Below are 21,449 nucleotides of genomic sequence, written 5' to 3'. Positions count from 1 at the left end.
TGCCCCCGCACCGAGAACCCAGGTGAGGAAATCAGGGAGCAGGAGGCCCCCGGCAGGGGAGGGCTCCCCAGAGAGCTGGAGGCCTCCAAGGGCCCCCGAATCATCTGCTGATCAGCGCGTGCAGGGAGCGAACCAGCTGAGGCCAGAAAAGATGCCTCAGGAAAAACAAGCGGGCAGCTCCCAGGGCACAAAGTGCTGCAGACAGCACCCACTCCCAGCAAGGAGGAGAGGTCTCACGGCACCCAGGGCATCGGACCCACGACGTCACGTGGTCCCAAGACCACAGAAGCTTAAGTCAAGCCTCCAAAGGCTCAAAGTGTTTCCAAGTAACTTGTCTGCAAATGAGGAAAAGGAAACATAATATCCAGAGGCATAAAAACCCGCAGCACTCAATAATGGAAACTTCACAATGGAAAACTGGAGAAGCAGGAATATATGACCCATAGTGAAGGTAAGTCACTCGCAGAAGCAGATCCGGCACTGGAAGCTAGACACCTCCGTGACACACACGCAGGAACAGGGGAAGACGCGGAAGGGGAAGACCCGAGTTCAGCTGCTAAGATGAAAAGTCTGCAGGATGATGAGTCTCGGGGTGGGGGAAATCCAAGAAATCACGGCTAAAAACCCCAGACTTCTCATCAGAAACAATGCAAGATGGGAGAAAGCGGAAGGAAAGAAACCTACTAGCCAGAAGCGTCCTATGTCTCGTGAAAACACCTCTCGCAAACGAAGGCGGAACAGACAGCTTCCCAGACACACGATGGCTGAGAAAGCTCTGCAGAGCAGCCCCACAGGAGCCCTTCAGCGGAAGAGCCACGCCATTTGAAAACCGGGATCTCAGCAGAGTGAAGTCACCGGGGTGCTGAATATTCGTCTGAATAGGAAAGGCAGCCCCATGTATTTATCTTTAAAAAGCTCTTTAAAATATAATTGACAGTTCAAAGCAGAAATAATACTGCACATGGTGGGTTTAAACACAGGCACAGACGCAGAGTATAGAGCCCAGGAGAGGACAAGCCACCGCGGCCTGGCACCTGCACGACTGAGGCGGTGGTCACGGTGAAAGGCACCCGAAGGCACCCACTGAAAGACCAGGACAGAACAAGGAGATAGAATGCAATCAGCAATACACCCAATTAATCCAGGTCAGGCAAAACCTACCAACCAACCGAAGAGTAACTGGGGCAAAGCATGGAATTCCATCAAAAAGAAACAGACACCCTGACAGACCTGTGTCTATCAGTGGGATTAAACTTGAACTTGACCATCTTCTCTCCACAGGCTCGGACAGCTCTGGTAGTGAGCTCTACCGCGCACTCGAGGAAAACAAGTTCTAAACAGACTCTTCTAGAAAAATGAAGAGGAGGAAATACTCCCCAACTTACTTCAGAGGCTAGCATGAATCCGACACAAAACTATGAAAAGGCAGGACAAGAAAACAAAATTATAGATCAGCATCCTCCATGACTAAGATGCAAAAATCACTTGTCTTCACTGAAGCATAGTTTACAATGTGTCAGTTTCAGGTACACAACACTGACTCAGTAACTTCATAGACTACACTCCATTTAAAGCTATTACAAAATAATGGCTGTATTTCTCTGTGCTGCATAACATACCCTTGATGCCTATTTATGAGGCAAAAGTTCTTAACAAAATTTTAGCAAATTAAATTGAGTACATAAAAAGTATACTACATCATGATCAAGTGACACGCAGTTCTTTGATGTTGATTATATTTCAACAAATTAATTTTAAAATGCAAAAAAAGGTTTGCTTGCAAAGTTTTCTAATGTTAAATCTTGAAAACCAAATAAAGGTTTGCAAGCTTTATGATTTGAAAATCAACAATGCATTTCACTGTATTTACAAAAGAAAATTTGTATATTTACGAAAGAAAACCACATGATCATCTCACTAGTTGTAGAAAAGTCTCTGGCAATATTCAACATCCACTTGTGACAAAAACACTCAGCAAACCAGCAGCAGGAAGAGAGGGAAATGCCCTCAAACGTCACACTTAATGGCAGTGAGACACATGCTTCGCCCTTAAGTCTGCAGGAAGCAACGGTGTCCACTCATGCTGAGAGATAACGAGGCACGCCAAGCCCGGGCCGGGCAACGGGGCGCCCAGACGGGAAACGCAGAAGCAGAAGGGTCACTGCGAGCAGACCGCATGCAGGAGAATCCTAAGGCGTCCACACGGAAGCTACCTGAACCGCAGCGAGGTCAGCAGGGCTGAGAGTAAGATGTCGGCACGCAAAAATCAAGAACAGCTGGTACGAGTGACAATCAGCCAAGAGCTGACAAGTAAACACTGAAACCACACAGCATTTTCTGTACGACCACGTCTGACAAAGACACACTGGTTGCGGGGAGGGGCCCATAAACGGCACCTTTTAGATATGTGCGGTTCTTTGATGCTGATCATATTTCAACAAATCTATTTTAAAATGCAAATAAAATACCTCGACTTCAAGCTCCTGGCGCCTGGGATTGTGAACGAAGAAAGTGAAGTTTTCCTCCCACACAGGTTCACTGGTTTTGTACCGAATCTGAAAGAAACAGCCAGGTATCAGCTCTGTGCTACTGCAGCTGCAGGTCTAGGACGGCGCTGATTAAGTTCCAGGACACCAGTTTCCTGAGCTGGATCATCACTTACTAGTTGCAGAAGCTCTAGAGGGTGTCAGGGGTGAACTGCTAGCCACCCTAGCCCGTGTCCCACCCCCGGCGACATGGCCTGCACCGCGTGGTGTGGCCTCCCTCCCACGACATCCTGGGGCTGACACAGTGCTGCACATCAGGAAGCTTCTCAAATTAATGGTTAGCAGTTTAAAAAAAGAGTAATTCCTGAAGTATTTCCTGCAAGTAGGACACATTACAGCAACAGCAATGCCCTCCCTTAATTCCTGAATAAAACTGTATTTGCTGAATTTTAAGCACACTGTTGGCTGTCCTTTAAACAAAATATTAATAGAGCACTGAAAGGAAACTTGGAAATTTGTCCCATGTCATCTACCCATGAAATCAACCAGAAGCACATTCACATGTTCATGTTATTTTTTGATGTTATTTTTAAATGAACAGCATATTTGATATCAAATTACGTAGCTGGTTATCAAATGACTGATTCAAGAAAACAAAAGAACTCAGTGATGGGGGCCCACAGGGAGCCCCCGGGGTGACAGTGACGGACGGTCACAAGAAGCCCCTCAGTGACAGTGACGGAGGGTCACAGAGAGCCCCCTGTGACAGTGATGGGGGCCACAGGGAGCCCCCGGGGTGACAGTGACGGAGGTCACAGGGAGCCCCCACTACCACCAGTGACAGTGATGGAGGGTCACAGGGAACCAGTCAGCACCTCACCTTGCTCTCCTGGGCCTTGTGACCGACCGACATCTGGACAAGTGGGTTTGGGTTGCTGTTTATCTTCTTCCCTGACTATCCACAAACAAAAAACAGACAAAATAAACATCTTGAAATGGGGATTACTAAAAATGGAATTATTGGCTTATATTAAGTCATTTCTATTTACTTCTGATACTTCAGTTATAGGGAGTATCTTGGAACAATTTAATTGGAAAATACTTGCTAAGCATACCCCAAAGCCATAGTTGCATCTACATAAAATAAATTAAGGAATTTTATATTTGCAAACAATTTAAAAATGTTAGGGCCTTCTATTTTTAAAGCAAGCTACTTTGGAAAAATGGAATCCTCTGAAAATCTTTATGTTAATTTCAACTCTCAAAACTTATTCTACCAGGATAACAAGATGAATAAAGAGCAAACACTGGAAACAGAAAAACACCAGGAGGACAAGCGTGAAAGAGCGGGCGACTCAGCACAGTCTTCTGGCTGGAATCGCGAAAGTGCTGGAGTCAGAGGCGTGTTCGTACACTTTCAGTTCAGTGTGGCTACCAGGTGTCAAACCCTGCTCACCAGCTGCTAAGTAGTTCTGACTGGAAGAATAAATGTCAATCTAAATCACATAAATTAAGCAGATTTAAATGCAGTAAGAAAAATCCGGGAATAAGGAAAAATGGTAAAAATCATACTTTAGCACAGACGGCTGACAGAAGAAAACAAGGTGAAATGCAACACATATGGGACATGAGGTTTATTTGTAACTTAGCCCCACAAGATGCAGGTAAACATTTGTGTTAGTGGAAATTAACGAGAAGGTCACAAAACTGTCCTTAATAATTTTAGAGTCAAGCCTCAACACTGCAGCAAAGACAGAGGTATCAAATTCATGATTATGGGGATAAAATATTACTAGTCCAAACCTACTGTGATAATCTATTTTCTGGTTCACCTTTTTGATGTGAATGAATTCTGCAAAATGAAATAAATACTGTTACAAATATGCGGCTACAAGCCACTGCAGTGGAGGACTAGACTACTTCCCCTAAATCCACGTCTCCTCTTCCCAGACTCCGGAGCCCTGGGGGTGGAGCTGAGCGCCGGGTTCTCCATCGGAACCTCGCCTTTGGCCAACCCGGCACCTTGACTCTGCTGCCCGCTCCTTGGCTGGAGGTGGTGAGCACGACAGAGCACAGGCCACAACTGTCGCATGCAAGGGAAATACAGACTCCTGTCTTGCTTAAGCCACTACTGCCTCTGAGTCTTGGACACAGAAGCTGAATTTGTTTCACTAATACACTTACTTAGTCTCTGAAAAAGTAGCCGTTCATTCCCAGAGATTTACTGTAGCTTATCAACTGTAATGGATCCTTATTTTTAAAAACTTTTCTAACATCTCCGAAAACAAAATGAAACGAATGATTGGTAACATTAAGTACTGCTTTTGGGCAGATTACAGTAGAGTGGTGGTTATCACCGCCTTCACCAATTTATCTTGCTTATGTTTTCCTTTCGTGTGTGCATGTGAGTGATATGATAAAAATCTATGTTCATCCTAAGCCTGAAAGTTCTTTCAATAAGTATAAAATAAGCACTATCAAACCTTAACTAGCCCTTTATTTTCTTTCTTAGAGGTACATAAAACTACGGTGTACAGTTGTCCCTCAGTATCTTTGCAGGACTGGTTCCAAGAACCCCCAGGATACAAAATCTGAAGATGCTCAAGTCTTGTCTATAAAATAGTGTGGGATTATCCTCCCCTATAATTTAAATCATCTCCAGGTTACATACGATACCTAATAAAATGTAAATACTATGTAAATAGTTGTAAATACAACGTAAAAGCTGCTACTTGGAACTTTCTGTAAATTTTCTTCCGGATCCTCAGTTGGCTGCATCTGCAGATGCAAAACTCATGGGACAGAGGGCCGACTGTTCTTAAAATGAGTGATGTTTTAGATTGTATGAAATAAGGTTAAATCAGTGACTAAGTTTTCTTCAAGGATGCAATACTCAAAATGCATCAGCACAAGTAAGCGACACAGGTACAGTGAAAACACGAGCTTCTAAGTCAAACTGTCTTGAACTTAAATCTCTTTACCACTTGATTACTGAGATCTACTCAATATTTCACGTATTTGAACCTCAGTTTTGATGTCTACAACATGGGCATAATACCATTTCTAGACCCGTCAGAAGGCTTAAACGAGATATTGTAACAATGGGAAACACATGTATTATGCTAGCTACACTGAGCACTCTGCATGCATGACCTGCTGCGACTTACTCAGTTCTCCCCTGGAGAAGAGAGAACACAGCAGGGGGTCAGCACCTCCCCGCAGGTCCTGCTGACAAGCAGCTGGGCGGAGATCTGCGCCCAGACAGGCTAGCCTAATTGCAGAGCCTCATAACCACCGTGCTCTGCTAGGCAAGGTCTTCAGTTACCAAGGAAACAGTGAGGAAAGACTGTGGATATGATTCCTCCCAGTGTTCTGGTGAGGAGCAGTTATCTGAACTCCTGTGCTAAGCAGTGCCCCAAGGAGCAGTCCACCTCACCTCCCCAGTGGAGGGTGCGTGGCGAGGGCTTCACCGACACTGCATCAGAGCAGAGCTTGTTAGTCTTCCTCACTTTGGAAATTTAACTTATTCTTCCAGATGAAACTGAATATAAAATAGTCCTGATTTCTTTGGATAGAATTTTCTTAAAACAGTGACATTTATTTTTTTTTAAACAGTGACATTTAACCTCTCACTCCCCCAAATATTTAAGCATAAAATGTTCAAAGAATCAGAGAAAAAATAATAAAACATTTTAAGCTATAGAAAACCTTTAACAATACAGCCAGAAAACACATACTCATGTCGTTTTAGGGAGTGGAGCTTAGTTTTCAATACACCTCATTTCATGAAATTCAAAGCTCCTTGAAAGAGCCGTCACCTGAACCAGCAGCGCCAGAAGCCACGAGGTCATCGACTCAGAGGCGGCCCTGCCTCTGCATATTGGAAGAGGTGATTTGTGAGCGGCAAAACAGTGCCTGGGGCAGAACTTTCAGCCATAATCTGAAACTGGTCAGGATTTCAGAGAGAACTTCTATTTCACCACTTTCACAAATTCCGATCCAATTAAAGTGCCGATGATTTAAGGCCTAAGGCCCACAGGGCAGAAGTCAGACTGGTCGTGCTGGTACTGACAACATTTGTCTTCACAGTCGACACATTCTACTAACCCTGACTCTCGGCGGCAAGAGCAGGCTCTCTCCAGCTGAACCACCGTTGACTCTGTTACTCCACAGAGAATTTGTCAGTAAACCCATGAGGGTTAGAGCATCATCTCTTTCAATATGTTTTAATTAACTTTTGAAGGGAAAACTGTTAGTTTACCTTTAAAGCTTTCTGAACTGCAGCCTTCTTCAAGACATCAGGGTTAAATTCTAATGGGTTATTCTTTCAAGTCAGAAGAAAATGAATATACCAAGGGTTAATAAAACATGCAATGAGATTTATGTAAGGTTAATGACATGAAAATTAATGAGAACAAAAAAATCTTTAAACAAAAACCACCAACAAGAATTACACAAAAAAACATTAAAGCCATTTGTAAAATTATTCTTTATGCCCAAGTGTGTATCTGAGAGTAAAGGTTTAATCTGTAGACATCAAAACACATTTCCTTCCCCTCTATGATTACTATTCCCTGCCCCCGCTTTGGGATTTGAAAATTCCAAGAGTGATGCTTTAGGAAAGGACTCTATTTACTATCCTTCCCTTGAATAAATCCCTAAAATACCACCCATAACTAACCTAAAGGTTTTATCTGAAGTTCAAATGATGGGCCACAGACCATCCTGGTGCACAGCACAGCAGAGAGTGGCCTGCCCTACCCGCCCTCACGCTTTTCCAAGTACAGATGTAGAGGCTGATCAGAGCCCCTCGAAGTTTCCTCTGTTATTATGGGTTTTATGCCCTACTTTCACTGATTTTTTAAAAACTCATTACTTCCTTGCCCTCCAGAGGGCAGGACTGAGTTGTTCTGCAAGATCCTTGGAGGATTAACATTTAAAGACGAAAGATTTTGTGTCACTTTAGTTGTAGTTACCCTCAAATGACAAATGGAACTTTATTATTTTTTAAACTAAACAGCAGATTTTGTAATGAAGGAAGACGGACACCCAGCCCCCCGCCTGCCATGACTGCAGCAGGCGGGGCCGGCAAGAGAGCGAGCACAAGGTCAGGCTGGGCCTCAGCTCACAGGACCCCTTGGGCCCCCCGGACCCGCCTCAGGGCCCGGACAGCAAGGCTGGAACCACTGTCCTGAGGTGTGAGGACTGGCAGTCTGCAGGCACCGTGAGAGCCTTTCACTCTGAGTCCTGGCGCCTGCACCAGTGTGCACATCACTCTAACACGTGTCAACTAAAGTTAAGCGGGGACAGGCCTGGGTGTGGGCTGGGGCACGAGGAGCGTGCGAGGTTGGGAAAGCTGCCGTGGGCTGGGGTGCAATGGGCCACATGGCCCAGGTGCACCAGGCCCCTGGACATTACTGCACCTTCCACACCTCCTGCACTTTTGACAAAATGAACTCACGTGACTTCCACATAGCGCCTGGGACCATCACACCCAGGGCCTCCATGCCTATGGCAGCATCTTCACGTATAAAGTAGATGTTAGAGCAAACACCACTCCTTTCCATACACAGCATTATGAACTTACACACTTAATAACACGATAGCAAATTCACTTTGTACTAGGATGGACTGGATAGGAGGGTGGAGACTGAGGGCTCTGGGTCACACAGCTGAGTTCAGGTCCCTGAGCCACGACCCTGGGTCTCAACCTCAGTGCCTCATCCCGTGTGGTCTCACCTGAGAAGCAATCGCGACGGCCCGAGACTAAGCAAGCTGTGCACAGGGAGCCAGTGGAAAGTGCTGGGAAACACAGGTGGCCACGGAGGCCTCAGGTTCTGAAGCCGGGAGTCAGAGGACACCCTCTCGTTCCTCTGGGCAAAAGGAGGCGGGCAGAGGGCTGAGGCCCGGGAGAAAGAGGTTGTTTCCAGCTTGGGAGAAGGTCCTGTTTTCAGATGGGGACCCCTGGAGGTGATGCACTCGTTGGGGTGAAAATTTTAAGTGTCCTGAGTAGCAGAACGTAAGAGAGCAACAGGGTGGCCACCATCCCAAACCTTTACCGGAACTGGTGACAGGTCCAGCCTTTGAGGAAACTGAGAACAGGACTGATCTCACTTCATTACCGAAAGCCAATGTGGGGAAAGTAACCCACCTATTCAGGTTTATCTTGCAGAACATTTTGTTGGTGCTTGTATCTGAATCATAAAGCACAGTATGTTGATCTTGGTAACGAGGGAGGAAAGCCAGTCTGGATAACCCAGCAACGCCTCAGCCAAATGTCAAAAAGCAATTTAAAAAATCTTGGCACAGGGTCAGCAGTACTTCCTTCAAAAGAAGCAGAAACTTAGAGAAGCTCCTGGAGGGCGGACTAAGCTCACTTGGCAGGCTGGACTGTCACTGACAGCGAGCGGCCCACAGCACAGACCTCCACTAGGGACCACCTGATGGGAGGAGGACGGCTGGCCGCACGCACGGCACCCTCGTCTGACCCTGCAGCAGCGCAGCTCACCCACCTTCAGGGGCTTGACTGTCCTCACCTATAAAATGGGATAAAACAACTATTTTTCAAGCTCCCCCTCTCCTTCTTTTTAATACTAAGAATAAACTGAGAAAGCATGTGGAAACAGAAATGAAGACCCTTCAAAAACATAAAGCACTACCACCATCAGAGTCAGCGGCCAAATGAACTGTAGGAATCTCACTAGTCATCGAATTAAATCAATAATTAGTTTCTAGACTAATGAACAAGCCATTGGTGGCTTTCTCTGACTTCGCAGCAAGTGAGAATAACTCTGCCAAAGGACCAAGAGCAGTACCAGGAATCAAGGCACCAGAGAAGGCCCCAGGCAAACACACAATGAGGTTAAAATCAGCTTCCCAGAGAAAGCTAGAAATGCTCAATTAGCCACTCCAGGAAATTCTTTAAGTTCCTTAAAAGAAGCTGACCATAATTCAATGTATAGTTTACCTCCCTGAGCTGCTCTGGTTAAAAGTGAGGGAGAAGGCAAGGTTTCAGGGTGGCAGGTGAATTTCTGTCTTCACTGACTGTCTTCACTGACTGTCCCCGGGGCCGCAGGTGGGACTTGAAAGAAAGCCAAGTTCTGACACTTCTGTGTTTGGTCAGGAGGAGAAAGTAGATTTAAGGAAGCTTCTGAAAAGCTTGCAAACATTTATATCTCACACTGAGATGAACCATAAGAAAATCCATTTTAGTCCCTGTGGCTTCACTTTTTGCTCAGATGATTTTTTAAATCTGTTACAGGCCAGGAGCGGTAGGAGCCCGAGGCTCCCCAACACCCCTAGGTCCATCCACTCATCAGCAGAGGCATCACCAGCGGTGGTTATGGCAAAGTGTCACGTTTTACCAAACAGGCACAACAGAACACGCACAGCAGCGGAGATCATGCGGGAAACAGGCCAGCATGCAGGTCATTCCGCACTGAGGGGGTGCGTGAGGCACTCAGCCGCATTCTGGCAGCCCCACCAAGCACGAGGAGGAAAGAACACTGAGAACTCACAAATAGTGCTCTACAGACTGAGGCGGTATTTTCACAAAACACTAGTCCCGACGCTCGCCTCTCTTTTAAGTAGCCACACCCAAAGTTTCCCTCGTAGATACTCTTGGGAGAGTGGAAACGGGAGGAGAGAGCAAATGTCAGTGAAGGCGCAGAAGCATGGTAACCAGGGAGCAGCGGCAGAGGCGCAGCGCCCCACTGGCAGTGGCGCGGGCAGCGGCTCTGCAGGGCCCTCTGCCTCCGCCGGCCGGAGCATGCTTCCTGCACAGAGCGCCCTTTCAACAGAAGTGAATAAACTCACTTTTCTTCCTTCCTTCCTTTCTTTCTTTTTTTCTGCTTATGGAATTTTTCTTATTTAAATTTCAATTTAATGTGACACAACACAGTTCTAAAGGACAGGTCTAACTCCTTCTTGACAGTTCACCAATACTGTTCTCTACATCCTAAAATACACAGTAAATTCATTTCCATCAGGCATTATAAGACTACCATACAAATAATTCTGCAGAAAGGTGAAATCTTCACTGAAAAAAAGAACAATTATATACGTTTACACACACCCAGTTCAATCACATCTTTCCAATACAAAAAAAAAGATGATTCATCAGATTTTAATTGCTAAAAACTTAAAATAAAACATAGAGATGCGCAAAATACACTGACTTTGCTTTTAAGCAAAGCCCACGTAACACACAATTCGAGCGCTTGGAAGAAGCAGGTGTGTACTGCACACAATCAGGGACAGTGTGAGCACGGCGAGCCCGCATGCTCCCTCCACCTCCACCGAGGACACGCCCACGGGGAGACTGCCCACAACGTACAGACAGGTGGGCACCTGTTATCAAGTCCCGGGAGGAAACAGCCTGCATCTGGTGCCAGTGGTCATTCTTTCAAAAAAATTGGGCTCCCGCACAAGAAACAGAGCAGAAAGACTGCTGAGCAAGTGAATGGGCACTCAAAAAAATTCATCATTTTTAGTGACCACATCACCCTCACTGGGGGTTAGGGTACAGTGGAGGGTCCCACCAGGCCTCGTGTGATGGCACAGTGTGACTCTTCTCCTCCATGCCGATGGTTATCATCTACAAAGACTCTACTCTACATCTTCTTCTAAGAGCAAGAGAACCCTGATGCGAACGAGGAGGAGCACGTGGTCCAGGCCGCGTGTGCAGGGCTGGGGGTCCTGCCTGCTGCGCCAGTGCGCCCTGAGCACCACTGAGCCCCACGATGCCCCATTCCCACCGGGCCACCGCCCGGACGGACGTTGCTCTGTTACTTCACTCCCAGGCCAAAGGGAGACAATTTTCATCTTCAGGCAACTAAATTTTAATAATAATAATAATAATTTTAATAATTTAGCAACTTCCTACAGAATATCTTCTTCCCTAACTACTAGCTGTACTCTCTTCCTACATCCTGGAGGCTTCTTCATAAAACATGCTGGAGTAAAGACAGTTCTGAACATCTTGCCAGTAAGATATAGAAACACAGAACTACGCTCCTGAGGGAACTGCACAAGAACTCGTCCCCTGCCGCTCCTTGGGCCGGGGTGAAGTGGAAGCATGGCTGCGTAGGCGCAGGCGCGGCTGAACACACCAAGAGCCGCCACCAGGACTCCAGCACCCAGGCAGCTCCCGCAGCCACACCTACCGGAAGGTTCCTCGCCGAGTCCAAGTACAAGATCAGCAGCGAAGAGGACAGCCCGTCGTTGGCCTGGTCTTTGTCAGCTCTGATGTCCATCAGCACCTTCAAGGGAAGGCATGGGCCTCAGCAGGTGTGTTTCCAAAAGATTCTCGGTATTTCTACCTGATTATAATGCTCAGGAAAATAAGAAAAGTGGAAAAATAAACCACCCAATACAGGCAACACAAAGAGAGTGAACATGACAAGATTCTACAGAAATCAATCAAATGAAGCACTCAGTGACCTGTGGCTCTCAAATCCCTGCACAACATTAAGTACAACATGCAAAGACCTTGTAACACAGGTGAATGACCTGCTGATCTCCTTTTTAAAAACCTCTAATGGGTACCGATGCTACTGCGGTGACTCTCAGCATGAGGGTCAGAACGAGGGCTGCACTGTCCTAATCGCACAGCAGCACAACCCTCAGCCCCTCATCCTGCTGTGGGACTGCTGTCGCGGGCACTCCAGCACCTTGTCCAGGTCCGCAGCACTGGTCACCAGCGTGAGCCACTCCAGCTTCAGATGCAGCTTTCCTCTGGGGACCTCGTCCAGGGGGAACCACTGCGGAGGAAACAAGCAGCTCAGCACGGGCTCCGAGCCAGACACACTGAGCGCAGTCTGCCCGCGGGACGGCCTGAGAGCGGTGGGGACCTCACACGGCGCCGCCCGCGGCGGCGACACTCCAGACGCTCCGCGTGCACTAGCTCGCGGATGCTAACTCCATCCCTGCTTCACACCGGGACCCACCTCCCTCTCGTGCTCTCCAGCACTGTGGGCCCCTACGTACAGAACCTAACAGAACCTATGGGCCCAGAGAGAACATAATACTGATCCCAAATACTGAGTGTCAACGTCAGGCAGGCCGACATGCTTGTTTCTATTCATCTCTATGTGCTTAATAAATAGTGCACCCTTGTTTCAGCTTACAAGTCACAAAGCAGTTAACCAGGGGCAGTCCCAGCGCTCAGTACTGAGAAGGACCTGCCCGGAGCACAGGGTTTTGTCTCTTCAGCCAACACCAGCACTCTTAAGTGCCCGGCACAGCACGTGACGGATGCAAATGCCTGCCGAGTGCCACGCACAGGAAGGAGGGCGTGTCACTCTGGAAGCAGGGACCTGGCTGATCCTGCCTGACATGCCCAGGCCCTTCAGTCCGCGGGTGCCTTTCCTGGGACCTTTCTCACCAGCCGCACTGCGTCAGCTCTGCTAGGAACTCTATCTACCTGTGAAGTGTCCAGTTTAGGGAGCTTCTCCCAGGCTCTGCCTTGACCCCGCAGGAGAGTGCACTGCCTGAAATGAAGCGGACTTCTGTTGGCTCCCTGGGTATTTTGAGCATACAGCAGGCGCTCAATACACACTATCTGATTTGGCTCTGAAACTTACTTCACTTTGCTGTTACTAGGAGGCCCAAGCTCTCGTGTCTGTGAGGCAGATGTTAAGTTCTCAGATCACCAAGTGGGGGTGGCAGCAGGGACTCAGTCAATACTTGTGAAATAGGACAAACCCAGAGGACACTTACTTCATCTAAAAGGCGCTCCTTCTCAACTTCGGTAAGGTCAATCATAAGACTACAGAAACAACACAACAACTTCAGAACACAGAAACACACTTCTTACAACTGAAACAGCCTTAAATATTAGTCTGTGAAAAAGCACTCCAGACATGCAACAAAACACTAGTCTATCAGGAGAGAATGTGAAGCGAGGAAGGGAGGGGCCAAGGCAGTGGAGCCGGAGGCCAGTCTTCCCCAAGCCCTCGGGCAGGCGCACTCCTCAGCTCTGACCAGCTCCCCCGCCTCTTGCTCTGGGCGCCAGGGGTGCGTTCCCTCCCCCACCATCCTGCTCTGCTTGTGAGCCCTGGGCCAGAGCCGAAGAGGACGGAGGACCACACCCTTCCTCCTGCAGCCGCTGGCTCTCTGCCCACCCTCCGCCTTGGGCTAGCCCAGCATCCTTCCAGGCTGCTCCAAGAGCCTCCCCATGCCTGCCACCTCCCCTCCTCCCCCTCCCCGGGGCCAGCCCCAGCCCAACACCCTGACCCAGCAGTGGTCTGGCAGAATCACATCTGACCTGATCACTGCCTGGCTCAGAGTCTTTGGGGGTGCTCCTTATTAAATCATCTCATGAATGAATTCTGAGGTCACAGCTTGACAACAGGCCATTCTTGATGAAGCCAGGCCTGTCCAATGTCACCTACCCCCATATCTTTTCTGCCACAAGAAAGTCAGTTAAATAATAAGGATTAGGCTAAAGTATGCTTTTTGAAAGCTCACCTTTTCAGCTATACTGGTTGTTCAATGTAAGTAAACAAATCAGTGTTTATTTTTCCAATATGTAAGCACAGCGTAAATCACACACAGGACTGACCTTCCCAGAAAGTCATCCTTGTCCGGGTCTTCATCGAAGAGCTCGATCTCCAGTTCCTGTCCGGGATGCTCATAGACCAGAGCCTGGAAGGTTAAAAATCGTAGTTATTTCACATTTTACCGTCGAGTGTGGAGACCACCGGGGCGAGAAGCTGTCTGGCACTGAGGTTTCCCACCGGCAGTCCTGACACACTGCTGGACGCCTGGGGGTCACGTGAAACACCTGCGCGCATGGTCACAGCCCACTGCATCTGTCCTCAGTATCGGGGTCCTGTCGCTCCAGGGCAGGGTCACAGGCTGGGACATCTCTCCAGTCCTGCAGCAGCTGCAGTCAGTGCTGGCCTCCTGCGACCCACAAGCCACCCACCCACCACCAAAAGAGATCTGGCCACAGACGGGGCAGGGAGGAGGGAAGCTGGTAGGGTACGAGCTGCACCCCTCTCTGAGGAACAATCCTGCGTCTGTGTCAGTCCCTCCAGACGCAGGTAACTCTGGATGCGCAGCTCCACTCTGAGGAGCGTTATCTGGGGGAGCTTGGCTAAGTGAAGACAAATCTGTCCCATGACACTGGTGCGGCACCGGTTGCAACGCTGAACCAGACAGCCGAGACCGCTCTGGGCAGAGAAACGATGGGGCCTATTCAACTGAGCGGCGGCATTTACTGACGCGTAGGGACATCCAGAGACACCAAATGGAAGCTCACAAAACAGTATACAGCGAACCTCGCTTTTGTATACGATTTGTGCTAGTTACTCCCTGTCATAGCTCCATGTGATTAAGGTTTAAAGTTCTGCGTGCTGGCCTAACAGAGTGCTGCGAGGTAGCAACACCAGGTACATATTTCAGACGATGGGAACTTAAAGCAAGAGTGAGACCAAATCAGCACCTGAAGGAAGCAGGCGGGAGCGGGGCGGGGTGGGGCGGGACGGGAGAGTGGTGCGGCATGGCGTGGGCGGGGCCGGGGAGGGGCTCACCTCGTAAACCTCGTTCCACTTAGGACTGAGGCTCTCCTTGATGACCTTGCTTTGGAAGATCTGGTTGCCCACCCGAATAACTCCATAGGGGTCTGACTTCCCCTTGACAAGTCCTTTAAGGTAAGTGTCCTTCCCCTGAAGATCCTGAGCTTCAATGAAGTGTATCCTCAGGACACCCTGGAAAGGAGCACAAAGCATACTGTCCGCTGGTTCACCCAAGACGGAACCACAGCTGTGCCAGGAACAAAACGGGCCCCTCCTGGTGCAGCAAAGACAGCACAGCTGCGCAGCGCCGGGCAGGGCTGAGGGACAGAGCCCAGGGCCAGCGTGAGCCCCACTCCTCCAGGGACCTCCCCGGGGCAGCTCCCAGAGCAACAGCTTGGGCAGGGCGGGGTGGAGCAGCAGGACCACAGTCCTGTGTCTTGGTAGTGGAGACAGCAGCGGTCACTGCAGATACACGTAAGGGTAACCAGCAGTACAGGATGCACGAGCTCGTTACCAAGTCCTCACATGCACGGATGACCCCATCCAGTCTCAGAACAAGCCCATGACGGCCTGCCACTAAACCTGCTTCAAGGATGGGACACTGAAACTCTGACATACATACCACTCACAGACTTTACACACAGTTCTCTTTTTCCCCTAAAATGTTGTCTAATCATTAAAGTAAAAAATATCCACTTACATTTCTTTCAAGGCAAACACAAATGTGAAGTTACCTTTGGAGGAGGGGCATCCTACCTCACAAACACGTTTGAAAAAATTACCAGGTAACATTCCTGACCCAATCAGCAAGGGAAGATACACATTTTCACAAATACACTTCTAAAAACTTAACAAGCAAAATTCACTGTTTATATTTTCACACATCTAAAGCTTAGATACTCTGGCACACACTGAGCAGCAACGGCTTTAACCCAGTTGCAGAGGTCAGGTCTGGGAGGGCTCAGATGTCACTCCGCTCAGAGAGTAACAAGCCTCATGGCCAAGGACCACGGGACTTCTACGTGGAAAGTCAGCCCTGCATTTTCAGAGATGAGAATCCTAAATTAAGGAGAAGATATCCCTGTCTTGTATGTGGTGTCCCCTCAGATCTGCTGAAGGCCAACACTAACTAATTTGGGCACAAATGACTGGGGTGATGCTACTTCACAGAAGTGCAGAAATGCTCACCGTGTGTGTTGATTTGTGCACTGTCACTGAGCTCTGATTTAACTAGTAAGAGCAATAGGCAGAGGCAGAGTAACCGCCCACTTCCTCTTCAGGAAACACACACTGAAATAGGGCCAGCTCAAGACCTTCTGCAGGAGAGTAACAGACACGTGACAGGCGGCCCGTCCACTTCTGGGGCCCACGGTCAGGGAGACAGACCAGCCGGCTGGTGCGAAGCCCCGTGTAGGAGGCGCTCTCACTAACTGGGCAGGACCATCCCTCTACCACGTCCTCCGTGTGCAGCAGATCAGTCTCATTCCTTGACTGGCAAGCTCTCGCAGTCCTGGGACAAAGCTGTTTAGTTTACTCAAAGGAGGGCAACTCCAGTATCTGTGACCGACCTCTGTGTGCCAGGTATCACCCCAATTTACAGGTGAAGAGACTGAAGCCCAGCCCATCCCCTCCTGTCCCATCCGAGGCAGCTGTAACACCAACAATGCCCCTGCCATGTGGCTCACCCAGTGACCCCACCGGTGGCCACACTGCCACATCTGAGAGGGAGCTGGTGTGAAGTCCCAGCTTAGAAAATGGTGATACTTGGATACGTACAAGTGGATAAATCAGTTGTCACAGCTGTCCTTTACGATCTGCAACAACACCTGCAGGATTAGGCCCCAGGAGCACCTCTGAGCTTCACAGCTGGGGTTTTGGAACTGCCCTCAGTCTCTGGAAGCTTTCAGACCAGATGTCCCTTGGCCAGTCTCCTGAGGAGCGAGGCAGGACAAGCCCCTGCACTGCACGGAGGGCCACGTGCCAAGGTCACCGTTAGGAGAAACACCAGGAATCACCACACCCAGGGATGTGAAAAGCTGCCCGGCCTACCTGCGAGTGTCGGGGTGCTTACCTTTGGTATAGGGAACCGCAGCTGTGCGATCTGCACCTCGCTGACCAGAGGAACCGTGATGCGATTGGGAAGCACCAGGTAGTTCGATATGACGTCCAGAATGATAGTGTCTGACAAGCCACTGTGGGGGAATGAGAATAAACCATCAGACACTTCACGGCTAGTTTCACCTCCAACAGTGAACTCAGCACAAACAAGACAACGTCCGAGTTACATGGCCAAAGCTGTCTGATTCCTTCAGAAGCAGGCGCTCCGCAATGCAGATGCGATGCTGCCACAGTGACTTACCTCGGATTACTTCGAGGACACGAGGTCATATTCTGGCTACATTTCACAGTGTCCCAAATAACACCTCATACATTTGACGTAACTTTATACTGATTTAATACTGAATAACTAAGACACACTTCGTTAACATAAATATTTCAAACACCCATAAAAGTGGAGAGAATACCAAAATGAGCATCCACTCGCTCAGCCCACATTCGTTACATTAGATTTCTCTCTCTGGTTATGTGTGCAGAGCTCCCAACGAAGCAAAAAAATGTACAGTTCATTCCCTCCTCACACTTTATTTGGGTACTAAACCCTGCAATTGCTTTGAAATACTACACACCCCGCACAAAGAACTCAGTAGCATGAAGAAGACCGTGGAGGCTAAAGAAACATACACCTAACTCATCTGTTGTCTCTTCTTTGGGGTCAGTGTGAGAATTAAGCAACGTGTGTGACAACAGTTCTGAGAGCACACACGAATGAGGTTTCCTTGCTACTGAAGAACACCTTGAATCAGAACTGCAGAGCCTTGAAAGAACCGTTCTTCTCACCAGTACTTCCTACAGTCATTGGGGAGCAATGCCCGAGCCGGGCTGCAAGTTGAGGGCCTCAACTCGGGACTTTCGGTCCAATGAGGGAAAATCAAGCCACACCCCAGACAGCACCGCTCTGGGGTGAAGATGTCAGTTAAGCAGGGTTAACGCCCCAAAGGGACGGAGAGGGTTAAGCTGGAGGACCCTGGATACGTGCTCACCGAGCAGAGGTGGAGGTGGTCCTTTGAAGCTTTACCTACTCTTACTACAGGTGTTTTCCTCCAAAATACTGGTTTTATTTACACTGAAAAGTCTGTTGAAACACAAAACCCCTCATTGGTGATGTAATGTTTCAAGAATCCCTTAGCTGCTGTGGTGATGAGTCAACCGCCACCCCCACAATGCCTACACCCGGCAGAGGGCTGCCCAGTGCCCGGAGCAGTGCTGTCCATCACCCAGGAGCAGCCTCCTGTGGCCAAGCCTCCCGCCAGCCCTCCCAGTCCTTCCAACCGTCCTGCTCATCACCTGACGGCGACTTCCGGCCCCAGTCTCACTCCTCTTACACCCCTGACACTCAGGTCAGGACTCTGCCCCCTAAAACAGCAGGACAGCTAAAATTTATGAAGTGAAGTGACTCAGGCATCATTGCCACTTTATAACACCATGAGCTCTGCTTCATCATCAGTGCAAGCAGCGTGTAGAATGTTCATTTTGTAAAGCCTGCGGCATGACCTCATTAAGTTATGTTCAAAGTTATAGAATGTGTAATTTTGTGACAAGGCTTGCCACAGCTATGAGTTACTTGAGAAAGTCTCTGAGTCAGAAATAGTAGCCCAAGTTTTATGTTAAGTATGTGTGTATACATTTTATTACATAAAAATACAAAATTATATACTTACAAATCACATATAAATATGTATAATTTAAAAAGGATACTTTAATATATCCCTTTATAGCCTCATTTTTGAATGGTGTGTTTATTTCACATGAATATTTTTAGTGATATATGTAATCCTATATATTGCTTATGTAAGAATGGTTTATATATGTATTGTGTATATGAAAATCTATGTACAAAACAATAGTGAGAAGCTATTACTGCATAAAAAGAGCCCGTCTACATACAAAATCACAAAGTGGAACGGAGCTGTACAAGTGTCTGCATCTCCAGGCGCACACATGCGTGAGTGCGCCCTGCTTAACGGAAGGACGGGGTCTGAGCACCAAAGCAGCGGCCCGGGGCTCACCTGCCCTTGGCTCTCCACAGGCACTGACCTGACGCTGTCTGCAGAGCGGGTGCCTGACGGACCCCAGGCTTCCTTCCACGCAACGCTGAGAGGGGAGGCCAGTGCACACCCCTCTGCCCTGAGTGACAGCAGGACCTGCTCCCTTTCCCCTGCTGCTGCTGCTGCCTTTTTTTTTTTTTTTTCGGTTTTGGTTTTCGGGTGTTTTGATACCCCAGGTGGGACAAGAACCTTTCCCCTGCTTCTGATCTTCTGATGACAGTTCTTTCTTCAGGGACCCCATCCCTGCACTGGAGCTTTTTCAAGCACTTCTCTGACTCCCCTCTGGGTGGGCACAAGACCCAGACCTGACCTTCAAAATCCTGGGAATCTGTCCAAGGAAGGGCGGAGAAACAGAAGTCAGCCCTGGAGCCTTGGCCCGAGCTAGTGGGAAGGGGCTCCGTCCCCTGAGGTTGCCCCGCCGGCAGCGCAGGAGCTGGAAGCTGCTCCTTCATAGCAAGTGCCTGGCTGGAAATGGCCCCCAGTGGAAACACAGAGCTGGGCACTGGACAGAGAGCCCACGGCACCACCTGGACACCAGCACCTGGCTGCAGCTGAGGTCACCCAAACGAGGCCCCAGGCTTCTTGGGGACTGAGCCAGGAACGTGGGCTCCAGAGGACAGGCATCTGGCCGCCCATCCACAGCTGCACCCGGCACTCAGCACGGCCGCCGGCTCCTGGCAGGCACTCAGTACCCATTTGTTGGGTGAATGAATACACTGGCTTTAAAAAACAGTATTTATTTACTCACTTAATTAAGACCCTGGGAATTGCAACTGTTGTTGCAACCAAGGATCCCTACTGACACTTTAACAACACTTTAAAAAAGTTGTCCCTTCTTTCCAAAGATCTTTTAAAGATAACAGTACTTTTCTACATCCAATAAACCGCAGTACCTAAAAGAAACTTTTATTAAGACTATGTCTCAATTTAGCAAAGTCTTAATTTTTCCTTGATAATGAAACAAAATAAAATTCTTCCTAATGGTCATTTCAGGGACATAAACAAATACGTTAAGATTAGAAAAAACAGACCGAAACCAAGACTTTCAAATTTAATTTCCAAGCTTTTTTAGAGGAAAAAAATTCAGAGATTAGCCAAGTGTCCACTGGGAACACATGAAACTTAAACCGATATTTAATGCATTTTAACCTTCAATTACAATAGTGAAGCCAGCAAAAGCAGGCTTTGAGGCTGCAGCTCCGAGCTTCCAGCCTGGGGTGGGACTAGCAGGGCTGCCACAGGCGCCCTCCACCCTGGGACGTGGGGGCGGGGACACAGCAGGGCGTGTGCCTGACAGCTTCACAGGCTCATCATGGGACGTCTCCTTGTGCTCCAGACACCAGACTGCACAGATGACAAAGGGACTCTCAGTGACCTGATGCAGGAACTCAGTTCTGCCCCACAACCCGGCTCCTGGAGCCCCTGTGTGCTCCCCGGTCCAGGCCTGGCTGCCACCCTTCCAAGGAGTGGATCAAGGCACCAGGGCAGAGGAGGTAGCACAGCTTGAAAAGAACCCAGAAAGGGACAGTTTTGAAACATACAGTTTGAAAACTTTTTAAAGTTTGCCTTATTTTTCTGGGAAAATAAATACAAGCAAAATGTAACAGTTCATTTACAGGAATTAACAGCCTACTACTTTCCTAAAACACCAAAACCTGAAAACACCCGACAGCAAACGGAAAGGCCCTGTCCAGCCTCACCGGTCCTCCCACAGCTCGTCCGGGCCGAAGCCGCAGATGCGCTGCGACCACCGCCCCGAGGGCCTGCGGAGAAGGCCCACGGATGCCCTTGGGTATTCACGACACCCAGAAGGCACCCCGCACCACCAACAGGCGAACTACAGCGCGGGACGGAGTACTTACTTCAACCCAGGGATGTCGAGAAGATTAGTCAGTCCTGTCCAGTTAATTTCTAAAAGCTGTAATGAGAAAAGGGCAAAAATATTATGCATGCAAATTATTTCCAGTTATCATATGCAATCACACAGGTGTTTCTTTACAAACAGACGGGCTCCTGCGTAATGCTGTCCTGGGCCTCGTTCCCCACGCAGGAGAACTTGGAGGCTGCCGGCCCTGTCGGTGTGCAGATGGCCTGCCTGCTCTCGTTTTGTCTCTTGAGCTCATAGTTTTCTCCAGTAAAATCATGTGATTATTTATATACCATTCTCTTATTGATGAGCACTTTGAATACTTACAGTTTCTCTTTTACTGTAAGTAGTGATTTAGTATCTTTTTACCACATGTTCTTACATGCATGTGGAGACCAGTGTTCCGAAA

General features: G+C 48.5%; 1 protein-coding gene across 2 annotated transcripts in view; it reads right to left on the bottom strand.

Moving 5' to 3' along the window:
- Window positions 1-21,449, bottom strand: part of ESYT2 (extended synaptotagmin 2) — a 72,157-nt gene that overhangs the window by 11,400 nt on the left and 39,308 nt on the right. The window contains exons 7-16 of one of the 2 annotated variants that reach the window (XM_072964056.1): window positions 21,036-21,091; window positions 17,079-17,199; window positions 15,023-15,199; window positions 14,050-14,132; window positions 13,206-13,254; window positions 12,158-12,247; window positions 11,651-11,746; window positions 6,748-6,810; window positions 3,367-3,441; window positions 2,469-2,555 (exon numbers count right to left, since the gene is read on the bottom strand). In XM_072964056.1, coding sequence (XP_072820157.1) covers window positions 2,469-2,555; window positions 3,367-3,441; window positions 6,748-6,810; window positions 11,651-11,746; window positions 12,158-12,247; window positions 13,206-13,254; window positions 14,050-14,132; window positions 15,023-15,199; window positions 17,079-17,199; window positions 21,036-21,091 — 897 coding nt within the window. The remainder of the gene's footprint in view (window positions 1-2,468; window positions 2,556-3,366; window positions 3,442-6,747; window positions 6,811-11,650; window positions 11,747-12,157; window positions 12,248-13,205; window positions 13,255-14,049; window positions 14,133-15,022; window positions 15,200-17,078; window positions 17,200-21,035; window positions 21,092-21,449) is intronic. The other variant, XM_072964057.1, reaches the window with a different exon arrangement.

This window comes from Vicugna pacos, chromosome 7, assembly GCF_048564905.1.
Source record: "Vicugna pacos chromosome 7, VicPac4, whole genome shotgun sequence".
NCBI lineage: Eukaryota > Metazoa > Chordata > Mammalia > Artiodactyla > Camelidae > Vicugna > Vicugna pacos.
This window is presented reverse-complemented; position numbering and strand designations above follow the sequence as displayed.